The sequence below is a fragment of the Bombus pyrosoma genome, linkage group LG2, assembly GCF_014825855.1.
Source record: "Bombus pyrosoma isolate SC7728 linkage group LG2, ASM1482585v1, whole genome shotgun sequence".
In the NCBI taxonomy this organism is placed as follows: Eukaryota; Metazoa; Arthropoda; class Insecta; order Hymenoptera; family Apidae; genus Bombus; species Bombus pyrosoma.
In genome coordinates, this window is record NC_057771.1 from 913,226 (window position 1) to 940,622 (window position 27,397).

Genomic DNA, 27,397 nt, shown 5'->3' on the forward strand with positions numbered 1-27,397 from the left:
CGAAGCCATTGTTTCAGCCGTGGAAACTCGATGAGAGACGACAGCCACGAGGATCGAGCGTGGCTTACCGTGGTGGATGGGGATCGTTTCCACGGTGGCTAGGGTGAAAAGGAAAAAAGGGCCGATTTTTTTCAAGGACGACGGGCACACCGGCCACACCGACCATCGACAGTGGCGTTCACGAGGGCACACAAAGCTCTTGACGGATGGGTAGCCACCAGCGGTGCCGCAACCCTCATGGTTACGAGTGACCACCTGTTGAGGGTCCTGTACGCACCTGTCTACGCACACACGGCTCATCCCACACGCTCCCTTCGCAGACCCGTGAGCGTGGATGATATTTCCATCCGTGATGACCGAAGAAACGGTCCGGAATAACGAGTGCCCGCGCGCGTTGTGTGTCCACGATGCGTGAAGCTGCGTGGAAAGAGAAACGAGGACGGTGTAATCGCCTGCGACTACTGCCAACACGGCCTATGATAACTGTCTGACCGATTAACGGAATCTCCTGGTTAACTGTATGATGAAGAGGGCGATTGAAGTGGATGTTCGGTTTTGTCGACATTGGAGGGTAGAAAGCTTTGACTCTCGTGAACTCGATAATGAGGAAATTAGATCAGTTTTCATCTAGTGATCAATGAGCATTGGGGTTAAGAGTATTCTTGATGAGCTTAAAAGTTCTCGTTGTATAAAATGAGTTGTAATGGGAAATTATGTCGAGCAATATTTTAGTTTTACAGATCCGAATTAATTACCTAAAGCTCTTCACAATCTTTGTATTTCTGGTATTTCTTAATTTATTCTTGGTGGCTTAGAGGAAAGCGCTTGAATCCGATTGGATGTTCAGGTAGACCCGATATAATTATAAAAATAGGCGTACGTATTGGCCAAAACTTCACATCTGTGAATAACATCAGATTGCATCACGTGGCTAGCAAATATCTTTTCCTCTTCTTCTTCTCCGTCTGACATTCGGCCAAGTTCTTATACTTAACTTATAATATGCAAAAATTCCTAATTTAAATTTAAAGCTCTCTCTTCTCTCTTAAATTCATTATTGTAACCAAATTATTCATAACGTTATCGAAATGATAAAAGAGTATCCAGATAGAAACGGTCATTCAATGCTTTCGAACCTGGATGGAGAAGTACGATGTCGTTTTTACTAGTCGGGCGCTCTTCGATTCAGAGACCGGCGTTGACTTTTTTTTATTCCCTGTCCCCTTTCCCATCCCTTGGCCGATCCTCGTTCCAGAGGACCACAGAACCGTACGACCACGGGAACGCTTTATTTCCACCCCCGTCGCGATCGTTCCATTTGTTTCGCAGCCGGCATCGCATGGCTCGCGGCGACGAGCTTTCTCTCTTACCTCCTCTGTTCACCCTGCGTCCCACCCCCTCGCTCTGTTCGCTGGTTGACGCACGTTCTCTGCGCGCCCCATGGCAGATTCGACCGCTGAACGAATCGACCCGTCGTTATCTCGACATATCCACAGGTACGCTTAATACGTCCAGGCGACGTATTTATTCACCGAGCCGCTCTTCCACTTTGATGAATGACGCGACGTCGCGCGCCGCTTCCAACGCTCCGAGCATATTTGTGACCAGCTTCACGGTGAAACCAACCCGAAAATCAGCGTACCGTGATCCCCTCGTATCTTTTTTGGTTTTGTAGAGAGGGTGAAGCGAACTTTCGTTTAGGTTTGCAACGATATCAGTTTCAATTTTGAGTACCTGTAATAATAATTAGACTGCAGATGTCCGTACAAGTTTAGATTGTTATATTATTAAAAGAATAGGCGCTGAATTTCTCATAATTGTATAAACATCGGAAGTCTAATAATATGGTACAGTAATATTAAAATAGTCTTCGAATTTTTATACCCTAATCTTGTTCTCGTGCAAAAAATAAATACTTTCAATATCTTTCAAATAAAATTGATTTATCGCGTTTCCTAAGAAAATTAATAACTTTAAACGAAGTTTGATTTACCATGAGGATAAAGTAACGTTAACGGAGGCATGAAGTTAGAAGCGTGGAAATACTTGACGAGACCGATGCTTATTAGTAATCCAAGATCGTCTCAGCCATTACGCATTAGGATTCCGAGATAACCCCCGAGATGCCATTTCCAACCCTCTATTCATGTTTCACCTTCTCCTTGACAATCCTTCGTCATCAGTCTCAACCGTCTTGTCGTCACGTAAGATTCAACATTACGTTCGTTCAGAACGTGGCGCGTCTTCAAATCGCATTGGCTCGTGTCATCCAACTAAATCTGTTCTTCATTTTATCGTCTCATTTAATGAACGCGTGAATCTCATTTTCTTCGTCAATTGTGAATAGCAAAGCATATGCAATTTCTAATTACAAAGTAATGAACTCTGCATTGGAATAAAATATCAAGGATCTAATAGATACCAAGATTTTTCTGAACGTACAAGATTTAACATCTTCATCCAATAAAAAGAAAAATCAAGGAACAAAATTTCACATGAAACTCGCGACGATCGATTCATTTAAACGGTCACTGTCTAACTGCGATTGAATCTAAGGCCTGGTGCAGACATGCGATTTGTGGTAACGTAGCCGCTTCCGGAAATAGCCGTTGCGTTTTAGAATAGCAGAGATTTATATTAAGCGATTCACACGGACGCAATTCTTAGACGGCAAATTGACGCAAAGCCTTCATGTGAACTGTAAGAAAAAGTGTACGCGCAAATATAATGGCAGTTTGCCGCGTAGTAGTAGTAACGCTGCCGCAAACCGCTCGTCCGCACCGGCCCTTAGGGTGATTGCAACTCGTCAAAATGGTCAAAGCAATATAAAAGCAGAAAAAGTTGAGAATGGGCTGTCAGCGACGGATGCGGTCGACTGCATCGAAAGGCAATTGACGATGAAAGTGGCAGGAGTAGCCTCCGCATCGGTCGACTGGCCGAGCTTTTTCAACTTCGTCCTTCTGACGGTGGAAGAGATCGCCGTTTAAGTGGCGGTCGCTAATGATAGTCCAACCCTTCAAGGACTCAACTGACTGGCCTCTCGAAGTCAGCCTGCATCTGATGGTAACTTCAATCCGTTAATTGGTGTATAACTTTTTTGCCGTACTTCTTTCCTTGTTCCTTTCTCGGTGCCTCCTTTGCGGTTGCGTCGCTCGTTACCCCCCTTTCGCTTTCCCCTTCCTCTATGTTTTCCTTCTGTTCTTTTTCCCTTTTTGGTACAGGAGGAAGGAAAAATTTTATTAAATTAGCAGACGACAGGCGACGTCGTTCGGTGGCTTCGCAGAAAAAATATCCCTCTGCTCCGCTATCTCTTCAGCCCTCTCTATATTTTTTACCGAACCCCTCTACCCCTCAACCAGGTGATCCAACAGTACCACCGCTCTCCAACTTTATCCTGTCTGTCCTCGCCCGTTCTCGACATTCGTGCTCGAAAGAACTTCGAAAACTCGTTTAATCGCGCGGTGTGTAATTTTTTAAGCCTTCTCGACCACCGTTCCGCTGGTCAACGTTGGAAAATGCGACCGTCACGTTACCGAGCTTCTCTTTGAACCGACCAATACAGAAGAAAAAGTGGATAATTTACGGGGCCTTTTAATGGAAAAAAAGGAACAAATTTGGTGGGAAGGGAAAAGGGAAATTCGCGTACTTTGGATACATTTGATAAAAAATTAATGGCTATAACTCTGATCTTAAACGTTGACCGAGACTACACAGTTGTGGCGACAGATCAAACGCATCGCTCTGCGACAAAAGTGCATGTTATAAGCTTGAAAAAATTGATAAGCATCTCTTTGCCGTAATGTAATTCTGACGTAAATTTTTAGGGCTCGTACGAAATATTTATTTTTTAAATGTCTGCTACAAATAAAAAAATACTTTCCGAAAAGGGAATCTAAAAGAGAAAATTTTTGCTAATCAGGTACTACCCTTGAAATAATAAAAAATTTTTAATAATTTCGAAATAGTATCATTCTCAGACGCTTGATTAGACGCGTAGATTCAGGTTAATAGAATTCATCGTGGTAATGAAAATTCAAGATTTTCGGTCGTTTTACGTGTCGCGGTTCATTATTGTTATCGATTTTCAGTCGTCAAAATTACTTAGCAATTCTAACTAAAACAATCGATGCAAAGAGGGACAGAGACCGTGCGGATTCGAATCGATTAAAGAAGGAAGCGGATATCACCAGTGGTATTCAAATCGATTACACGGTGGCCAATGTAAAAATTATGCAAATTCCGCTTACAAGTGAATGGGACCCTCGTGACGAGCGAGGTTACAATTAAGCAGCAGCCAATTCAATATCGTGGTCCATTCGACGGAATATTCAACGGGCTGGTATTAAATGTCGCCTGGCCTGTTTATACAAAGACGAGTCGGTGTACTCGCTGATCTTTACTTCTATTGTTGCACTCGAGGTGACAAGTATAGATAATCCATTGCGTTATAATTTGCATAAATGTTACTAAGTTTACCATATTTATATAGTTACTTATCCATAGTACTCCAATTTTAAGTTTTGAAATTACAATTTTGATATTTATAAAGAACTATTTTCCTGAGGAATTTATTACATCTAATACATAATTCTCAAACGTTTACATCGATTATATAAAATTCCATTTTCGGCAAATGCTACTTTGTTAGATTACAGAGTGGGATACATGACTTAGACTTTACCTTAATGCTTGAGGCATTGAAGGAATTACCGGTGGTTGATGAGTTTAGCGGTAGGGATAGGAGAAATGAGTGATCTGTTCTCTGTCTTCACCCTCACTTTTCTGTCTTACCAATCTTCTCCTTCAATATCACCCTCCCGCCTGCTCTATTCTATAGCAAACTATACTCCACTTCTACTCAGGAATAATCCTCTATCGTGTGAACTATATCTTTATATACGACTATAGTGATAAAACCATTCTTTATATTTTATAAAATTATATATTTATGGAGACATCTATATGTCGATATTTAAGGTTCGATCGAAATAATTACAAATCTATCTTAAATTCAACATGATTTATCAGAAAGGAAGTAACGCTTGTGAATCTTGTAATTACACACAGTTAAAGACATAAAATCCTAATTAGAAAAAGGGAAGGAACGAACTAAACCATCTCGAACGGATCTTCGAACGTTAGGTCGCATTATGGGACGCTTGTTCCTCGCACCCGCTTTCATCTACATATGTTCTCGTCAGCTGCGCTTTGTTTCCGGAATAAGAGCTCATTACGAATGCAAAACCGTCCATTCATATTCAAAATTTTATATCTCGTTCGTGTTCCCGCGACGGGGCTAATTTATTCGGATTCGATCCGTGCTGCGACAAATCCAACGACTCCCGCCCAGCTTCTCTTTATCTTCTTTTTCTCTACTTCACTTCCTTTACCTTCTTTTTCTCTATTTAGCCTTCGGTTTCACGACTATTAATAATACCGCCAACTTTTTATTGCTCATTCTGTTCTGACTTGCAGATCAACCTTTACGACCGAAAGAATCGATGCCAGCTGACGTGCTTTTAGCATTCGAAGAGCTTTCGTTTCTACATCGACTGCGTGAAGCTTGCAACAATTATGTGGTGTGGATCGATCTATGACTTTAGTTGCTTTCTATAATTTCTTTCTTTTTCTGTGTATCTTCCTTAAAGACAATGTTCAAAAACCAGCAACCTCCTATTTAAAGTTGCCCTGTTCAAATCATATTTGATCCGCTTCAAATGTCATCGACCAACATCGTAAAAAAAAATCAGACAGTGTCCACATCTGGCTCAGTCGGTACGAGCGAAACCGAAATTTTCTGGCTCATAATACATGCATGATATATGCATACAATCCTAACTCGTTGGCTCGACGCGGCGAAGCAGGTCCCGGGCAACGCATCGTGCTCTGCATCTCGTTTCTCCGCATCCCATCCTTCGTCCGTTCGCGGCTCGCCTCTCGTCGAAGAGATAATCATATTAACCAGGCTATAACTTGTCTATGCATAAGCATAATACCGTGGCGCGGCGTGGTCCTGGGATCCTGGCCAGGATACGGGGTATATTTTACGCGCTCTGCTCGGCCGCGCGCACACCCCCAAGACCAGCCAGAACCCGAACTCTCCAGTCGTTGCTGGCTGGTTGAAGCTTGGGCTCAACCGGTAGAAGGGCGAAACCGGGGAGAAGTTGCAATGTACAACGTTAATCAGCCTAATTGAATTAAGCACGCGCGACTGTTGTAATTATGACTATTTATAATGATTCCGCCGCGTGTATCTGCCCTGCGAATACGTCCCTCTCCCTCTTTCAACGGCGCGCGAGTCGCTACCGACGAATATTAGTTTACATGCGCGTACACGAATCGCGTTTAACGCTGCCGTGAGCTTCGTTCGCTCTCGAGCCCTTTGGGGAGCGTGTGGTGCCGCGGTTTCGTGGATGAACCAGCCCCTTGGACGATTCAGATCAGAGCGATGAGGTGGAGAAGGATTAGTTTCGTCAGAATTGAGAAGTTTTGTGTGGTTAAAAGGAAGTTCCACAGGTAATTTAGAGCAGTAAATTACTGGCAAAATAGATTGTAAAGTATGGTAAAGAACTCGATATCATGGCTAACTGAAAATAGTTTGGATAAATAAATAAAAATTAGTTGCGTTAACACTGAACAAAGAATAAAAATGTTGTACTTTTGTAACTCATTCTCCTCTACCCAAGATCATTTTGTTAGCATTAAGACTAATCTATAATTAAATACAATTCATCACTTAGGCCAAAGGTCCGGAAATAATTATCACCCACGTTTAACGACCAACGAACGGAAAAAGATTATGAGGTAAAAGAATTCGCAGTCTTTAAGGCAAACAGCGTAACCTACTTATCTAATTCGCTTCCTCTTTAGCCATAAAGACGTGCTGGGTAAACGTAGCGTGATAATGAAAGCGGGTGTTTAGTCAGGATTTCCGGCGGAGTCGTTCTCTTTGCACCTTTCTCTTTCCAGCCCTCTGTATTTATATCTTCTCGCTTTCCCCTTTCTCTCTGTCTTGCACACACAGACCAGTAACAACACGCATCAGAAGTCGTACTTCATTAAGTCAGTAACACTTCTTCCAGCCGCGTTACTCATCCCTTTCACGGTGGGCTCTTCTATGAGAAAGCAAGATCGAGAGGGAGTAAGATTAATTGCATTCCGTCAAGAGAGGAGGCGTATTTTAAACGAAACCGCCGGTGCTCGCGCAGAAACGCCGAGGCGACTGAAAGGAAGGAAAGGAGAGAGGAAGGAGGAGCTGAAAGAGAAGCAGCCAGCATGCAAGAGGCGGAGAGAGGAACGACAAGCATCAGAGAAAAGGAAGAACGAGGTGGTACTGTGAGCAGAGTGAGATTCCTGCCACCGATGGAAGAAGAGGATTGCAAAGAGAACCTCCTAAGAGGCGAGGGTAGAATCGAGGATCCAAGAGAGAGGAGACACCGCCTAAGGCCTTGTTGTATTTATCATATAATTACCATAATAGAGCCTCGAACCACCCGTCGCCACCTCCTGTGCTCTTCACCCTCGACCACCCCCGGTGCCGACCGACCACCTCTTCCCTTCCTCCTTCCACGCTCTGTTCTAACAGCCGCAACCGCAAATTGGAAACTCGCGAATACATTTTCCCTTCGTTGCTCTCTCGTTCTTCTCGCCCAAAATTGTTTACCATAGGATGTCAGCCGTTCGAGAACATATTAACGACGCCGCGGAAGATCATTCGAATTGAGGCATTAATATTTGTCTGCCGAGGAATCTCGTGCATTTTATGCATTTGCATTGAATCGGCGAAATAATCCCATTTGGTTCGAGCAATAAATAATATTGTCTTTCTGAGTACATTAATATGTTTATTGCTGACCTTTTCACTAGATAATATATGCTATATGTTAACGAATAATTTCTTTCAAACTTTTATGATTTTTTATTTATATTCCATATTTAAGTTGCGATATCATCCCATAGATATCGCGAAAAATCGTGTTGCCCAAAATAATATTCCGTCACTTCGTCCTTGCACTCTTCTAAAACGTAGTAAAGGTAAATATTCAACCATGAATACATTTTTCAAGGTAGCGAAACTTCACGCTAATCTCGCTATTAACTGTGGCGAAAAAAACGCTCGAAGAATAAATAACCTCCCGAAATTCGTCAGAACTGACACACGCGTGCTTCTAAAAATTTCATTTCTCTGGAGAGCCTCGCGGTAGAAATGTGTCAGTGGGAAAAATTCGCAAACCGCTCAACCACGTTCTTTAGAGCCAAGAATACGTATCTTCGCTCACAGTATTCCCGTATCTGGCGATGCATGCGTTATTTGTGAGAGGCAAACTTTTCACAAGCGGCTTTCTTCTTTTTTTTTTAGTTTAACGATATAGCGTCGACGACGACACAACGACGTCGACGGCGTCAGTGGATGGAGCAATTTATATCGATAGCTTATTCCCCTGGCTGCGCGATCGGTCTCGAATCTATTTTCAAGGTCTATTTCAAGTCGTTTGTATCCTTTCCTCGCGATATTGGCTACGACATCGGGCTAAAGCACGACAGGGCTCCGAAGATGGCTGCTTATGGTTCTCTCTTCTGGTCGTTTCGTCTGAGGCAACCCTGCGAACCGAACGCTACGCGCAATATCTCCCGCTTCTGATAGTCTTCTCGGTGATTCCTTCCAATAACGGTATTTTTCTTTCAGTTTCTTACTACCGTTCGATTAAGGCGCCGGTATATTTTGCGTGGTAAACTTATTGCTACTTAGAAAGCTTTAAATCAGAATTATTCCTCAGCAATATGAGAATCACACGACTTCATTTTCGAAGAAAACTTAATAAAAACAAATTTTAGTAATATAATTATAACAGTCGTGTCTTGTCAGAGTGCTAATAAAACTGAAAAATATTGCATATAACACATACAATATACATAACTTATATATGAAAGATATATAGAATATATGCAATATGCAATATACAAGATTACATACAATATACGAAAGTCTTTTATGTTAAACGATCAAACACTTTCGTGAGGCACTATATGCATATTTACGAATAGAAAGATAATTAAACAGTGATAATTTTGTGTAATAGATGTGTTCAAGTGATTTTAAAGGAACCTACGAAGGGAAGGAAAAGATCAAAGATGGCGGTTGGTTGTTAAAGGGCCGGAGATGGATTCTCCGGTTTCTTCGGCAACCACGAATCGCCACCTCGACCCATTCCATACGCCCTCTTTTGAATTCGCTGGCCTCCTTTTCTGGTCACGGATGTGCAACCCGCTGGAAAGATATTGCAGCTAAACACTCGGTTCTTTGATGCCGCTTCAGCCACGTTCCCTGCGAACCCCGGGTAGATAATTAACGTTACAGGTTAATCCCGCGAAGAACGATGGCCAGATAAAGACAGACCCGTGGGTTTAATAACAGGTTGCCTTTGGTGAGGTGATCTTGTTGATCGCGTAACGAAATACCGGCATAATGCGAAATTAATGCTTCTTGGTATGAGAAGCTGTGTAGATGCTTCTCTAAATACAATGATACAATGTATTATATTAACATATAATATTTTATTCACCAAAATTTTTAGGTAATAATAGGCTTTTACGCATAAAGAAACCAAGCGTAGATACTTCTTCAAATGCACTGATATTTAAACAAATATGTAGTATTAAAATACTTTCTCTATCCAAATTTTTCCTTTCTTCGAAATTCTCTATCCAATATTTTTTATCTTCTCACCATAATTAACTAATGACGGCACAGAAGACACGTAGTAGAGTACACGTAAAACGGGCGATTTGCTTCGATACCAATACTTCATTAAAAGACCGATAACGCAATTACCGGTATACTTCGAGCAGCAATACGTTTAATGAAAGCGTGCAATCACCATCATTGGAGATGGAAGGGAGGTAGAGGATGAATTTGCACACGGGCTCGGGACGTCGAGCGGCCTCTTTTACGGTCGTTTCTTCCCGTTGAAAATCGTCGACGAGCAGGGAAATTGTCGACTGGCTACGCGAGGCCGCGTAAAAACGTCTAAATTGCGCGTAAATAATTATATTTGCATATTCATTGAAAGGTAAATATTTAATGCCGACGCGACGGGAAAGGGACCAGAGTGAAGTGTAACATGAACGCGGAAAGTGAGGCGAGCAAGTGTCCGAGATATGGAAAGAGGCGTAGAACAGAAATGCAGGGGTTGGCCAGGCTGGCCACCGGCCATGAGAGCTGTCGAAAAAGGGGTTGAATATACACGTCGCGCGAGACTCGACGGAAATTTTAGCTTAATTTTACTTAACTACGTCGGGTTACCCCGTGGGGCTCTGCTTCGGGGACAAGTGTTATTTTTGTAATTCCGGGCGACGCTAATGGGAGACCTCGGCTTAACTCCACGCGAAACCCGACAAAAGAGAGTGTTTACCATCACCGACGAATGTGTGTATCACGAAAATCCGCTAGTGTAAACGACACTCGGCTAACCGTGTTTTAAACCGACACTGATATCATCCTGGTCTTTTATTATATTATTGCGAGATTCTATCCTGCTATTTCAGTGTAGTCTTTCATGGAATTGGAAGTTCTTGATGAAATGTTCAATGTAAACCAACACAGAATCACTTTGTTCGTAGAATCGTAGAATTTAGAGAATCACGTTCATTGACGAATTTTACTATCACCGAATGATATTGGAATATAAAAAGTTGTCATAAAATAAAATATTATCGTACAGAAACATTCTGAATAGAATGGCAAAGAATTGTATAAAACTGAGTGAAGAAAATTCTAAATGAAAGAAGAATATAGTACTCGTTACTCGTGTAATGATAATAAATAAAACAACTAGAATGATCAACGAAACACATATAATCTTAATAAATTAGTGATATAGTTATCCAAAATTAATGTACGATAAAATTTCGTCCATTAATGTATAACAAGTAATAACAAGTCAATAACAAAGTGATTCATAAATTTCTGACAATTATATGTCAACATAATCCTCTTTTGAACAACACTATCCTCGAACAAGAATGGCAAGCAAAAACAATATACCTTGCCGGCACCCTTTTTCTAGGAACGAGTCTAAAGTACACGTTGCTCAAGAACACATGAAAGGGACGTTGATGAGATTCCAGGGAAAATGTACAAGCGCCAAGCGTCCCAAGTTACAGAAGCTGGGACGCGTATCGAGCGTGAATATTACATCGATCAGGCTTTGACGATGATACAGAAGAAGAAGGGGAGAGATCGTAGGAAGGGGTGATGTCGCCTATTATCCGGTGAAACACCTGAGCCCCTGATTCCCGGTTACACGTCAACGGTGCGTCGTTCTCGCGGAGAGTGTATGAAAACCAACACGCACTCTATCGCCGCCGGTGTCAGTACTGTGGCTAAATTACACTGGCTCCGCGTATTATCCACCCTTAAATTATTCTCTGTTAACCACAAAAATAGTCCCTTGCCATCCCTGTTTCTCTTCCCATGGTTTCCTGGTTTTCTCTCGACTCTCATACAACGTGTCACTACGGTCATCGTCTCAACCGCATCGACGGTATATTCTATGTGGTTGCTTGATGGTTACTTTTGTTTTCCCAAATTTATTTCAGTACCGGCTGTTTACCTCCCGCGATTGTAGGAGGATACGGCCACAAAATTATAGTTCGGTGGATTTTGCGTCGTTCTCGCATATTATTTACAAAGATATTACAGTTAATATCTTTATTCGTTTACATATTTATTTATGAGAGTAAAGTGAAGCAATGTATAATTCAGGAAAACATCTACGATGTTATAGTAACCATCCATGAGAAAATACGTATGTACACACATATATCTGAACTAATATTATATAGAGTAGATTCTGTGATATTAATATTATTCTTGGATGCGATATGGAATAACTAGAATTTCACTAAACAATAAGCTAAAAATGTAAGCAGAATATATCGAACAAAAAGCGCTGAGTAGGACCCGATATAATCCAGGAATAATGGGATATTATCAGTCTTGAATTACAGAGCCATCGAACGTGCATCAATAATCGTTAACAAAATTCTGCGGGTGTCCGTCGATGTTTGAACTTTCTCCATTGGTATCACGCGGCACAGGTGAATATTAACGAATGTTTGCCTAGGGGAATGCGTTCTGTCCAAGCATGATGGACGCTTTCGAAGCCAGAAGTTCGGATAGAAGTATGCTCTTGACGTCCAATGTCGGACCCCTGTTCGGCGAGAGATGGATCATCCAATTCCCTCACATAGGTACTTATCTCGTTCTAAACGACAGATATCTTTTTACAGTTTACCGTACAAATACGATAACGTATTTGTAATTATATTATGTGAAAGCTAGGCGAAATTCTAAAGTAAAATTAACGGAACTGCATATTCTGTACAAGGAAATGCATCATAGATACAGGGCCACCCAGATGAACTTAACATCTCTTCCATAAGTGGTTTCACGTGTAACACTGACAAGTTTCGGATTAATATTGATAAATTCGAGAACGCGATCACGAACATAGCAGAGCGAACCGGTACGTGCACACGCGCCTGAACGAAAACTTTAATCATAAAAATTGAACGTGGTAACGGACAGCTGACCGCTCGTTCCGATAAAAGATATATCACTCGAATCTCGTTATATTTTCGCGGCTTAAAATATTTACAAGCCAGACGAACTTTCGAAACAATCTCGAACTCCGTCTGAAGGAGTGCCGTCATAAGTATACGACAATGTTCTCCGAGGAATTCCATGTTTTTTTGTTAATGTTAGAAGTTTGAGGCACTAGAACAATTTTTTGTACGTCTTTTTGAGAAATAAGAATATTATAATTGTAGTTTTGATTTATAAATATAATTTATTACAATTTTCATACTATAAAAGTATCAAATATTTCTAAATAAATATTTCTAATAAATTTTATTTACATAAGGAAGTCGTTATCTCTCTTTATATTCTAGCATGCTCCAAACTATTAAACATAAGCGTACATGTTAGTTACTACTAAAAAAATGTGTTCTTACCATATTAAGAACACAACACGTATCATTTGACTAAATTGCGATCATCAAACGCAGATGGTGCAAGAAAGTGTTCCCGAAGAGCGAAAGTTGCGCGAAAAAGTGTCAGCCTGACCATCGGGTTCGATTCGATAAAAGATGGATGATTCGACATCGAGCGTACGACCGATCGATCTCCGAGCTGACGCGCTCGAAGATGAAATGCACCCTTGGCGACCTCGAAAGCGACCCTAACGCTTTGTAGAGTCGTGCGTTCTGCCCCCTTTTGCGAGCCAATGCTACTCCACTGGTTCAAGAAGCATATTTACGAGAAAGACGCGTGCCCCGCGTTGGAAGCTACGATCATCCCCTGGATACGTCCTATTTCGAATACAAATTCTTCCATATGTAACTTGGAGAAACGGTTATTGGTTCAACTAAGGGTTATTAGGTCCGGTAGGTGAATGGATCCTTTTTTCTTGGTGACCATACGTCCCATGTACGATCGCCAATTCGGCATAGTGAGTCATTTCCAATGAAAACTCTCTTGAATTTATTTATGCTAAACGTTAAAAGAATCGTAAGGAAAATTCTTGGAGATTTCCTATTTTTTATATTCTGTGCAATAATATAAGCGGCGGTTTTAACTAGCGTTTAATTCTTTGCGGTCGACGTTTTACCCCAAGTGGTACATATTAAATAGATGTATTATTTCGGAAACTGTTCATAATTTTAATACCTTTCTATTATATATTCTTCTAAACAATGACTATCTAATCTAGAATCCAATTGTCAATAAAAATAACAATTCTTATCTAAGAAATTTAGGGTGAAGTATGGTTTAGTTTGCCTATAGAAGGTTAATATCGTGAAAACTAGAATGCAAAAACTTCCAAATGGAAAAGAGAGCGATAAATTACATTTTCGACTAACGTCCTAATAACGCTGCCATTGCCAACTTAAGGAGATTTAACGAGGACACGAGCGAAAGTGGGCGAGCCACGGAGATTTATACGAAGGGACAAGCGCGAGAGTCGAAGAGGGCGCGAGAGGTTTCAGGTTTCCTCGCGGGGTTCCCTGTACGATGGCCGCCGCGCCATAGAACAGCAGTACATTATTTCTTGATGTCAAATAAAGCAATTAGCATGTGCCCTGACCAGGGTCCACGGGTTCTAACCCGAGTAATCTCGCCAGGGTCCCTGGCGTGTGCGACATCTTCATCAGAGACGGACCCTCCTCTCCTTTCTCCGCCACTTTCTATCCTACCGCCCCCTTTGCCTGGATACTCTGCTCACGTGACTATCCTGCTGCCCCCGCCCCCCTAGAGACAAGGAGAAACCAAACCTCACTCGAGCGTCAGAGAAAGAGAGAAACATCCTCTACGGAGTGAAATTGCAGCGAGGAGAAGAGAAATGGTCGAGAAGGCGGTGTCCAGCTCGGTGCAGCCCGAGTTCCCCGGTTCCAAGGGAAATTTCCACAAAGGTTGACCCGCTCTGTTAATGAATGTTGTATAACCCTTTTAATGCTTTAAGCCTCTTAGATTTTTCAGAGAGCTGTCGACGCGGCGACGAAGAAGGCACGCCTCTGGAACTCGCCCAGCCCATAGGACTCACCTCTCTTTTTCCGCTCTCCTGGTGCACACCAGAAGTGGTTTGCTAACGCCACGGGAGAAAAAAGGCCGAGCGAGAACGAGGAGGGTTTCGCCTCAGGGGTAGGTAATTATGTGGCGGACGTAAATTAAGCTTGTTTAGATTGGGATTTTTATTAAGGTCCTTTATGAAAGAGTGCTGCCGCTAAATGATGCCGCGAACATTTTAACCGACCGAGATCCCTGCGAGCGTTGATTGAAAAGGAAACGATGGCTTCTTTGCATTCATCGATCTGAATTTCTTCCTTCTTGTTTTATCAAATTATTAAATTATGGATTGTCCGACAGATTCTTTATTTTTTATTTGCTCATAGAGGTAATTTAAAATCCTTGTTAGAAATAGAAAGAGAATATGAGGTTTGAATTCTTTCTGGGAGATCCCAAGGAAGTCGTAACTAATGATCAGGAAACGTGTATATAGCGACGGAGCAGAATGTACGTAACGACGTATACGGAAGAAATAACTAAGGGTTAGTTTAATCGTACTTTAGGAGTCGAAGGTTTTAACCTTTCTGTTGTCCCCCATTTACTAAGGGTAAGAAAAGACTGCAGTCAGTCGTATACCTAATGTCCGGTCCACTTCTCTAATATATGATACGGTGCAAAGTAAAACTCCGCTAATCGAAACACTTTCGTTTCGATATCTTTAACTCTACCTTCTTTCCAATTCTACTTGCTACTCTACTGTTTACTAGTATCACTTACTATATTATTAATCTAGATAAACCGTTTTCTCTCAAAATTTCCTTTTATAATTCTTTCTGTAACAAAAATTAAATTCTACAAATGAATAAGATTATATCTTTTCTAAAAAATGTAATTTTTTCCGAAAAAGGTTAATTTATTAATCATACAGAAACAATGTTCATATCTGAAACCAGTCCAGTTTTAGGACATGTTAATTATACTTTGAAGTTAACGAGGGGCTATTTCAGTATAGCAAACAACTAACCGCCTTCGCGCTAAGGTTTGTGTACCGAACTTCGGCAAAGCATTTCGCAGATACAAACTATTCGCTGTATCGTAAATACGCATGCTTTCGAAGCGGCCGCCGTAGAACGAAATTCCTGGTACAAGTTTAATTCACCCGAGCACCGCACCAGGCGTAAACATTAAATGATTTGTTGAATACTTCAGCGCACTTTTGCACACAAATCGAGAAATGATATCTTGTACATCACATCGCTTATTGCTAGATATATACGGTATATAATATTACTTGCATGCTTGTAAATTAAATTACCATCGCGTGCTATTAATTCGTTTTTTGCCTTAACTTATTAAAACTTTTAAAACTTCTGTTCCTATGGCTAATGTAAATTAATTTAATTATGATGAATAAGTTTCAAAAGAGATACTTATTTCTTTCAATTACTTTTATCTATGAACTAAAACTTCCTACTTTTTAATAACCGGTCTTGAAAAAAGTGATTTTTAATTTTTTTTCTATATCTTCAGGAACTGAACAAACAGGAACAGAAATAATCAATGACAATTAGCGGACAGTCCCCGCCATTAGCCTCGTCAAGCAAGCTTTCTTCAAGACCTCCACCGGAGAGTACCGAAAATCGAGATTCAACGTTGATTTTCTTGGATAGCCTTTGCGAGTCAAGGCGAGGTAGGCTCTGCTCGCTCGTTCTCTCGATTAGGCTTTGCCGTCATTAAAAGTTTATAAAGAAGCAGAGCTACCAGTCTAGGCACAGAGAGTGTGTGTGTGAGAGAGAGAGAGAAAGAGAAAAGTGGTGGAAGAAGTGGTGGAACGAGGTTCGGGGACGGGGGTGAAGGGATCAACACCCCACTTCGTTGAACGGGAGCGGTAAGAAAGTGAGGCAGACAACGTAGGAGGGGCAGAGATTCCAAGCAAGTTTTCTCATGTGCAATGCATAATGAGGAAAGGCAGACGGCGCATAAAAGGCCTACAAATGAGGCTCGGGTTATACATATACATTCGAGCTAGATACGTGTAACCAACGCGTGCAAAAGTGCACGTGCACACGCACAAGAAGGCGCGAAAGACTCACGGAACCACCTCCCCACGTTGTGCTACACACCGTTACTACCCGCGACTTCTAAACGTGCAACCAAGTTAAAAAGTTCTCCCTCTGATTTTAGTTATCCCGTAGAAACTTCGGAAACGGTGCACTCGTAAAGTTCTCGGTTAATCTCCTGTTTGTGCTGCGCTCGTGTTAAGGCGTGCAGCGAACGTCGATCTTCGGATCATTATGTAGGATTTAGGGGATAGATGTTTAGACGACTAATGTAGGGCTTCCTTCTATGATGAATATTGCTTGTTTAATATGTCAATTTGATTGCATGTATATATGTCAAAGAGATTTTTAGTCCTGTAACAATTCTATGTTCTCAAAAATATTTGAAAAATCTAATTGTTACTAGATCTTAACAGTTTTGATAAAATAAGGAATTCGTATTATGTACTATGATTAATTTTATGGGTTGTTAAGTGTTATTATAGCTCTGTCAATGAATTTCGTTCATGGTAGAGTTGTTGGTTGTTCGATATAGACCATTAAAATAATAGCTACCGAAAATACGAGCACGTAATGACCGACGCATGCTGCATGAAAAGCGATTAAAGGTGTTGGATCGATTTTCCCTAGTAACTGACTCGCTACGTTCGCTGACTACCAATGCAAACTGTCGAACACATTGTTAATTTGTTCGACATGAAATGTAAACACATATTGCTAGTAACCTGTATTTTATTTTATACTATTGATTAATCTATATTATTGAGAAAATACCTTGGCTTACCTTGTTCATGATTTGGCGGGGATAGTCCCGCCTCGTGTGGGTCGACGCTGTAACAGAAGGAAAAAAATCATTGTTTTCTAATAATTACTTGATTCTACGTATTATAATAAATAATAAATTAGATATAATCTTTTCCGAAGACTTTCAAAAAGTCTATAGAATCTCTTTTAAATGTTGCGCGATAATTATTCAAAGTAAAAGTATTCCATAAATATTTTCCTACTAAATTTTTCATGTCACATCCTCGAATTAGATTTCATCGTATGAGATACATAAATAATATTTCGTTCAGCCGCGAAAAAAGGTGATCTTGCCTCTCGCTCGCCTTCTCAACCCTTTTCCTTATTACTGCGCCTCGTGACGCCAGCTAATGCACGCAGGTTAGTCCCCGATCGTGCACCCAGTCCCGCATCTTCGCTCCCAACCTTCTCTTCTCTTCTACCCCTCAACGGGTACCTCCGAATTCCCGTAATCTAATGAATGGCCTAACCCCAATATCCTCTCGGCTCAGCCTTACCGTCACTACCCTCTATGTACTTCGTCTGTATGTACCACGCATGTAAATACTTTCACGAACGAGAGATTCGGGCGATATCGGCTCGCTCCGGTGCGTAGCGTGTTTCTTCAAAATTTGATTATCCTCCAGTGTCGATTAATTATTTTGACAAATAAATTATTTTAAACAAATTAATTATTTTGCCGAAACTATTTCCTCTCAACGAGCCCTCGTTGATTTAGTCAAGATGATCGAATCGGATGTCTAGCAATCTCATCCGTACATAATCTATCCATGATTAAATTAATGTTTTCCGGTTAACGAACAAACTCTTTACTACAGAGACACAAATAAGAGGAAAAATAAGAGGCTCTGATTGTCGAGAAAGTCATGAACGTGTACATTGAGCGAAACAAACAAGAAACGTACTGGAGACTTTGGAAAACGCGAAAGGAGACGGAAGAAATTAGTCGGAAGCAAATTGGCGAGAGTTGAAACTTTTCAATGTGCTTCGTTAGGTGTAGTGACCCAACCGTGCAGTTTACGATGGTGTCTGATCCAACAAACTGTACTGATCGCGACGAGGAAATGAAACTAAAACACCAGAAGAGTAAGAAACAAACAAAAGAAAAAAGAAGGCAGAATTCGCAGCATTTTGTATCAACCGCATCCGCCGTCATAATTAAATCCAGACTTGCGGAACAACAGCTAATTACTCGACGGGTTGAGATGCAAGGCGAAGTTCTTTCGTCCAGAACGAGGGACAGACAAGGCAGGCTCGAGGCAGCGGCGGAAACCCGGCTCTGGAACAGGGCAAGGAAGCGCAAATGTGTTTATTTTCAGGGAATAATAAAAAGGGTCGTCCAGCGTCCGTGACGCGGCGGTGATCGTACGAAAGTTAGGAATAATGTTTCGGACACGACGTTCGTCTGGCTTTGCCCGAGAGCTCTACTACACCCGCTCACCCACTTGCACCCACAACCCCTCAAACCACCCTCTCCCGATCTCCAGCAGCCTGCCCTTATACGCGTGTCCGCCGCAGATTCAGACTCCTAATTAAGACGAGGGTGCGAGAGGGGTTTCAGGGGTTTCTCCCGGGTTCTCCCTGAAGGGAGGTGGGAGTGGGTAGTAGAAGTAGGGTTTTCACGAGGTAAGGGGTACCCGTACCGCGCCGGAGGGGTATGCCAAGGCAAAGGGGGTAAGGAATATTGATCACGGGACCACTACGGCGGCGAGGCAGAGACTGGCCATACTCCCCCTTCTCTCCTTCTCTTTCGCTCTTTCTTGTTCTATTCGCCTCTCTGTTTCGCCTTCTATCGTCTTGTTCCCAGTAAGTGTATCCTACGCTCTCTCGCGTGAGCATCGACGTCTTTCGCTATTGCTCTTGGCGTACACGCGGCACGGATCAGGCCAGACCAAACCACCAAACGCCAGATGCGTGAAATCAGTCGGTTAGAGGCTGCCCCGCAGCCTTTGCGAATTATTGACGCTGAAACCACGACCGCGGAGCAGATGATGCTGCTAGCAGTTTCGAGGTTTGGCCTTAGGGAGTGCTGGTCCGTGACTTTGGCAACACGAGTGCCATGAATATCAGTATTCGCTGCTGGAGACTGTGACACCTTGTTGGTGCAAATTTTGTGAAATTTAATGAATAACGTATGTGAACTATGGTGGTCAAAACGAAAAGTAGAAGAATCAGGTCACGGTGAATGATTGTAGAATGATCTTAATATCGATTAATATGAGAGTTTCAAAAGTACATATTCTGGGGGACGATTCTGTATATTATTGTATAGCAGGCCTATTGCTTCGACACATATTAAACCGAAACTTCGATTCAGATTTCGAGTATGCTCGCAACTCGACACTGGCATAGATTCCCGAGGCGATATCCTACAATGAACTCAATTTTCTGGGGTTCAAAGAACTTTTGTTTGAAACTATTCTTCTACCTTTCATGTTGCATCGTTCTAGTGGAATCTCTATGCCGTTATACCTCGACATATAAATATTTTCTGTACAAACGATTTCACATCATTTAATAACTACGTAACTATTAAATAAAATCTTGAAAAAGAAACAAATCATCGCAAAAATACGAATATTGAAGAATATTCATTACGCTCATAAATTACAACCTTCATCAAATAACTCAAATTCACCACAAAATCCTGAAACAAACGAGAAGAGGTCCAGATACTTCTCCACGCATCAACATGCAGGTGAAGTCAATCGAACGAAATGGCTCGGTTCCCGCACAAGATTTTGATGTACAAGAAGAGAGCAACAAGGTTTTCGGACAAAGTTGGTGGCTCCTCGGGATCAAGGTGTCCTGACGAACTTTGACTCACACGGTCGGCCAAACAGAATCTACGTTGTAGACGTGTGGAGCGTTATCGCGAGTTTTCGAGTAATCTTCTGCAATGGAAGAAAGAGGAATGACTTGGCTCGTTCCCGAAACTACGACAGGGACACTAGGGCGACGGCCAAGCTCGAGTTTACACGACGTAGCGCTCGTCTTTCTGTCCGTCGCTCTGCCTTAATTAAATCTCTGGACCCTTCCAGAAGAACCTGCGCCATTCTAGCAGCGAACTAGAAGTATAATAGAATGGCCGCCTGTTCGTCTTTCTGCACTGTCGTAACGCGTTAACATCGCCAGATTTTTCCTCGTAATTGTTACAAATATCCATGGACCTTAGCGAAAGTGATTTTGTTTAAATTGACAGTGAGGATTATAGAGTGAAAAGTAAGCTAACATTATGATAAAAATATTGGGACACATCACAGAGTTTTCTAGGTATATTTAAATCGAAAACTGATGTAATTTTTACATAATGAAGTTATAGGCGAAGAAAAGACTGACTACTTATATATTATTTTATAATAGAAACAATGCTATATACAATAGAATTCAATTCATCTGATTCTGTCTGAAGACAAACAAAAGTATATAACTGAAGTTCATCTAATAGAAGTTATCCACTATCTCTAATTTCTCATTCACCTAATAGATCACATTCTTCGTAAAATTTCATTCTAATAAATGAACTTCAGATAAATGGAGTTCTACCGTCGTTCCACACATCGTCACTGATTAAAAACTCCATAATCTAAATTTATCATTCCTAAACCAGCATCAAATCTTCAGCCAAATGACTACTATTGCATGACAAGAAGTTATCGAACAGCCCTGCAGGCCACATAATGGGCGATTGATCTATCACGGATAACGTCTTTTCTGAGTTCGCGACCTCTTCAGAGATTCAATGCAGCAGCATTTTCATGGCTCCAGGTGCCGTTATTCGGTCCGGTAACGAACGTCAAGGGCGACCTCGACGAGGCCGGAAGAGATCTCATTGTCCAGAAGCGGAGGCCACGATAGGAGGGTTGCGCACCGCCGGCAACCAGCCAACTCAAACTTTGATATGGTTTCCTAAATAACCAAGGCTACCGATACCGCAGCACGATAGTCCTCTCTCTCCCCTCACCCACTACCTACGCCCTCTCGTCCGCTTCTGCATCCACTTCGTCCGATCTATGGCGGGTCCAGGGTGGGTATCGTAACTACTGTCGAAGCATATTGAAACCCTCACACCAACGATGACCCAACTTACCCCTCCGTCCCTGTCGCGTTTCTGTGCGCCACGTAATCAACACACACCAGTGCTCTTCGTCGCGAGAACCTCGCCGCGAGCGTGCGTTTGTCGTTTCGCGTGCAAAGGTTGCCCGCATGCGGAGCGTGGTCGATCGACCGCGAATACAGGAATGCTTTTCTCTCTCTCTCTCTCTCTCTCTCTCTCTCTCTCCCTCTTGCTTTCATAGCACAGACCGCGTCTGAGCAATTTGAAAGCGAAGTGACAGGCAATCAAGAAGGTAGACGACCAACTAAGGACAGCCAGAGTAAGAGAAAGGGGTGCAGAGGGACACGCGAAATGACCGACGATTTATCCGCGTGAAAACGAGCCAAGAATTTGGAATTAAAATCTGCGGTCGTAATTGTTCGCGAACGAATGTTGAATTTGGAATTGAGATGGATAGAGGGTTACGGTAGGTTGCATTTTAACGAGGGCAAAATTCTTCCTATCGCCTGGAATATGTCAAAGTATTATACGAGTCGCTCAGAAGCTAAACTGATCAACTCTACTTTTTATTAGTTTCTTTATTGAATTACGGACGTGTGCGATCAATTCCTGAGATCGAATGATTTACTTCCTCCCGGTTCATTAATTATAAGAGGATGGCATAAATGATGATAAATTCTTCCTTGTGCTTTTCAATTTACGCAATTGGTCAATATGGTTTCTGAATGGTACATAAATCTTGGTCTCACCGAATGTTTCTTAAAATTAATCTGCAAATGATATCTAAAACGCGATGTGTAAAACTCAAGTATAAACAAGAAGAATTAGTCTATATGGAGAACTATGGAGAACCATTCTTGCTGTTCAATGTTTATAACTTCATTATTCCTAGTGTGCCAGGATGGAAGTGTACGATAACGATCGCGAATGAATTCACGCGTGCAGGGGTTTAGAATATCTTTCCTCGAGAGCAGAGCAGGTTTGGAGGCGGGCAGGCGGCATGACTGTATCTGGAGGTTAACTGTTTGTCCGCTAATTAGAAGCTAACAGCAGAACTAAAGTTTGGAACTTTAAAGTTTCTTGCCTCTGCAGAAGCCTTCTACGCCCAGCCGTTACCCTCTTCTAGGGGCGGTGCAGACACCCCCAGAGGCGAACGCCCTATCGTTCCACCATTTTTCTTCTCTCTCATTCCTTCGCCCTCCATCGGCTAGCGTTAATTACTAATTAATTGTTTCGCATGTTTGAGTTTTAAATGGATAAGTTAAACAGCGCATAAGAGGCCTGGACGTAGAGGACGATGGGTATACCATTACCTTTATCCTCCTCTTTCTCTTGGTTTCTCTTTAGTCCCTTCTCTTTTCATCTCTCTTTCACCTTTACTCACACCCTTCGCCTACGATTACCGTGAAAACGGTGTACCAACGGTTAACGAGGTTAGGATGACCGTGCGAGCGAGAACCGGGGAACCGCGCTCGTTTGTTTATTCGTTTTTCACCTCGTCATCGAAACACCGCAAGCGTGTGCGTCACATAACTTCTAGGTGTGAAACTTTTGCACGGTTAATATGTAGCGGCACATGAGTCAGAGGACATTTCAAGTCGTGTTGTTGTTTTGCCTCGGAGTATCAAGACTGTTAGAGTACAAGTAATGTAAGAACAAATAAACTCCGGGAAAAACAATGTCGCCGCTGCATACAACCGTCGAATTTGAACTTTCCGACTTTCCCCCCGTCCAGTAAAAATAAACAGACGCGACCGCACACGAGTCAGTATCGAACAGTTCTTCGCGACTATCAGCGAGTATTAACGAGCATCTATGCGCCGAACACAGCGAGTATTTATTTTGAGTTTTTATACTGTATCAGCGACTACCTGTACGTATATTAATTTATTTTAAATATATCTGACGGACTACGTCAGCAATTCTACGCTCTCATTATTTCGCAATACCTAATCTCGACGAAATCCACCACAAATATATGAGATGCGAAAGGTCTCGTTGATTGTAACTTGTAAGTTGTACAGTTCCACTAATATTAGTTTGATTATGAAAGATGATCCAGGAATTAAATATTATTTGGCTGACTAATCATTGACGTTGTTTGAGAGTTTTCTCGTATTACAATTATATATTATATAAATTATGAGGATGCGAGTCAAAGTTCTTCCTTTGATCAAATTCCCAATCTTCAATCAGAGACAGAAATCCCTGACGACTCGTGTCGCGAGTCTACAAATCGTTTTACCTCAATCTCACGACAGAGAAAGGTATAGGGGGCTGGTTTACCCTTCGAAAGTGGAACGGGAGACCTTCCATGGCTGTAATCGGTGCTCAAATAAAAAGCCTTAATGCCAAGATAAAATATCCCATTTGTCTAACGACGATTTTTCTCTCCGTTTTGAGGCACGTTGTATTTCCTCTCCTAGCCGGGGGTAGACAGGGGTGAATCGGGGTGGTAATCATCTTAAACCATTGTCACAGACACCTCGTACAGGCCGACTGCCACTCTCCGTTCCGCGCCACCTGATTCTCCCGTAATTGAGATGAATCGATAAGGACAAGCTCCCGTGGTGAAAAAAGGAAAACGAGAGGAGTCGAGGGCGCTGCTTTTTTAATTCGATGAGCTAATGTACCGACAGTTACATTAATGGCGCCTCTGGGGACTGTGACTTTCTCCCCTTTTGGAACGCTGAATTTCGAATCGATAACTTCTTTTATATACTGTCATTTTCAGGAGACATAGGCATCCAATATAAAAAATGTTTATTTATTTCGAAATATTATTTTTTTCAACAATCTACAGAAAAGCAAGCAAGTAAAAGATTTGGCAAAAAGTAATAAAAACTTAAATTATTCAATGCATAAGCTATACAATTAATGTAGTATCGCGAACATAAGGCCTAGGAGTTAGCGGGTAAACCACATACAATGTCGCGAGAGCTGGGGCGTTTTTAAACCATAAACAATGTCCCGAGAGCCGAGGTGCTGATGGGCCCGTAAATGTGTCGTCGGTCCTTCAAGTGAATAGTCTCATAGAAAAGGTCTACGTGGCCTTGGCCACGAGCGGTCGCGGGACACGTGTGTGGTGGGTCTATGGAAAGACAAAAGACATGTGAGAGCAGTCAGTTTTAGTTTTAGTTGAGAAGTCGAAGGGTGTGAATCGGGAAGTCAGAGTGGAGTTGCGTTGTCGATATAGTGCTATATAGAGAGAGTGTGGTCCGCGTGAGAGAGAACGTTGGATCCGTTGTGTCGAGAGTTGTCTAGATTGTAGCGTGTTATTGCGATTAGTTCATATTAAACTACCATCGTTTTTCTGTCTATATTTGTACAATCCATTCATTGTAAATAAATCACAAATATCAGGATATAATAACAATATGTTCCATTGGAGATATTACATTAATTTTGTAATGTACTCATTTTTGTGGATCAGAGGAAATATAGCACAAAAAATTCTTAAGAAAACCAGTACTATGATTGATCGCTACCCTTGAAGTGAGACACTTCTATTTGGCCACGAAATTTAAGTCGCACTTAAATCTAATGATCAGCACATGTCTTTCAATCGGGGATGGAATAATGAAAGCGGAATAGAGCAGGTTGGAGGCGTGGGGGTTCAGGGGATAAATCTGGAATAATCGGAAAACGGGCGGTCGAAATCGAGGTCTGTTATTGACTGGCGTGCAGAAACTAGGTAGGGGTAAAAAGAGAAGGCGGCGGAGGGAGCGTTAGAGCAGAAAGGTAGAAAACAAGAGCATGGGGCAAATCGGTGTCTTAACCGGCCGACGAAGGGGACAATTATTTACCGGGACGTCTAGTACGACGTTCTAGCGCGCGACGCTACCGTTACGCCGGCGACGAGAGGCGAGAGTCCGCGGCTGTTAATTGCTGGCTGTCAGGGGCACGCAGTGACACGGACCACCGTGGCGTACGGATTGCCTCGTCGAAGGCCTGCACGCCAAACCCTCCTTTCCTGCTCGAGGAAACGTACGGACGACCAACGCCGGACGTCGATCCTCTGTCTCCACGCCTATCTAATCTGTCCCGACCCTGACTGCGAGCAACGTCGAACATTCGTTTCTTTCAACACGTATCCAGTTTCACAGAACAGAACATATCCTATAACGTTGTACTTTTATGGAGGTTTAGAGTAATTTTTGTTTGAGTATTATGTTTGTTGAAGCGTCTGTGGTAAAGTGTAAATTAGCAAGCAGTGCAATAGAAAGAAATTAAAACAAACATTGGTTCAATTCATTACGAATATACGTAGACGAGGAAACATCAAAGGCATACTGTTTCAGATGTCAAACATACGACTTGTACGTAAGATATTTGAAATGAGAATGTTAAAAGTCGCAGTAATTAATTCGCCTTTTGATGAGTGTGATAGGAAAATACTGTTTGAGATCATATTATCTGAATTCGTGTATAGTGAACTCTTTGATGTATCGCACATCAATGAAATTTTAGAAAGCAAATATAAAACAAATGTTTGATGAAAGAAAATAATTTCAGTCAAAATATCAAGACAAAATAATAAATCTCATAATATCAAAACCTACCGTCTATATTCTCAAAAAATAATCATTTCATCAATTTACTCTCTAGAAACCCATTCACAGAATTTCCTGATCTCAGCTGTGCTTTCGAATCTCTGAAAACCCTTCGATTCCCGTGCATCTATTCCACGGAAGAACAACGAAGCAACGAGGCAAGCAACTCCGTCGCAGGAACGTAATTTCAACGGTGACAGGTATTTATCCTGCGCGGCAGGAAGCGGTGCTATGTGGGCGATCGAGCAAAGGCGCAGAGAGGAGGGGCTGGAGAAGTAGCGTGACGACGTTAAGAGCATTAAAGAGACGTTTTCCGCCCGACACTTAGGTTTTCGTTGCCGAGCCCACTCCATAGATTCCCCCGGCCTATCGGCTTAGCGCTTGGCGGGCGGTCCGCAGCCACCCCTAGCTTCCTTCTGCGTTGTCTTCACTGGGATCCTCGGCGAGGACGAGGTTCGTTGCCATTTCTCTCTAGGAAATATTTTCCTAAGTGTAAGAACTTAAGTACCCGGACGCATACGGCGTTTCCACTTGTTAAAGAGTTTTCTTTGCACCGTAACAAGATCAAAACAGAGGATGAAAGCGTTTCGGCGCGAATAACTTCAATAAATGAACAAGAAATTCGTTTTGATAAACTGGGTTGGTTGAGAATTATTTTAAATTCCAGGAACAGACATTTTTTTCAGTCCATTTACAACCTTATTTTACTTTCCTTTATTGCCTTGGGACGTTACTTTGCCTGGTTCATGGAGGAAACTGGTTCCCGCAGATTAGAAATTCATGTGAATATTTTCGCGGGCCGAGATAGCGCTCGCGGTGGCGAAACGAGCGAATAGCTGGTTCTCAATGTAATCGCAATTGAATACGGTGTTGGGGAGTGATAAGCAGAAGAAATGAGAAGCTGACTTCTGGTAGGCTTTCATTTTGCGATCTTTTGTTAATAGAACTTTTCCTAATAGAATATTAAGAAAGATAAAAAAACATAAATACTATATGTTTTATCTTTTCTTTAAAGAGATGAAGGATTATATACGCATCAATATTTCTTTTCACCTTGCAGTAAAAATTTAGTAAACAGGAAGCTATTGTATGATCGACATATTCTAATTATTGTAATAATCATATATGTATTCCTGGTTCATTTTTAACACATTTGTTGGTTCCTGTTAGCATCTGGAACCCAACAGTATCGGAAGAACGAGGATGGCGGAACGTAGAACTCGCAGTTGCGAATTATCAGCTAAGAGGAAATTATGGAAATAGATATAAATCGAGAAGAAGAGCGCAGACAGCGTCGTCACGGTTAGGTGAAGCAACCAGTTCTCGAAAGGAGATTGCTGCGCCGCGGAGGCTT

General features: G+C 41.9%; 1 protein-coding gene across 2 annotated transcripts in view; it reads right to left on the bottom strand.

Annotated features, from left to right (window-relative positions):
• Nucleotides 1–27,397, bottom strand: part of LOC122577604 — a 301,786-nt gene that overhangs the window by 52,485 nt on the left and 221,904 nt on the right. For both annotated transcript variants that reach the window (XM_043748990.1, XM_043748989.1), the window contains exon 4: nucleotides 17,414–17,460. In XM_043748990.1, the coding sequence (XP_043604925.1) occupies nucleotides 17,414–17,460 (47 nt within the window). The remainder of the gene's footprint in view (nucleotides 1–17,413; nucleotides 17,461–27,397) is intronic.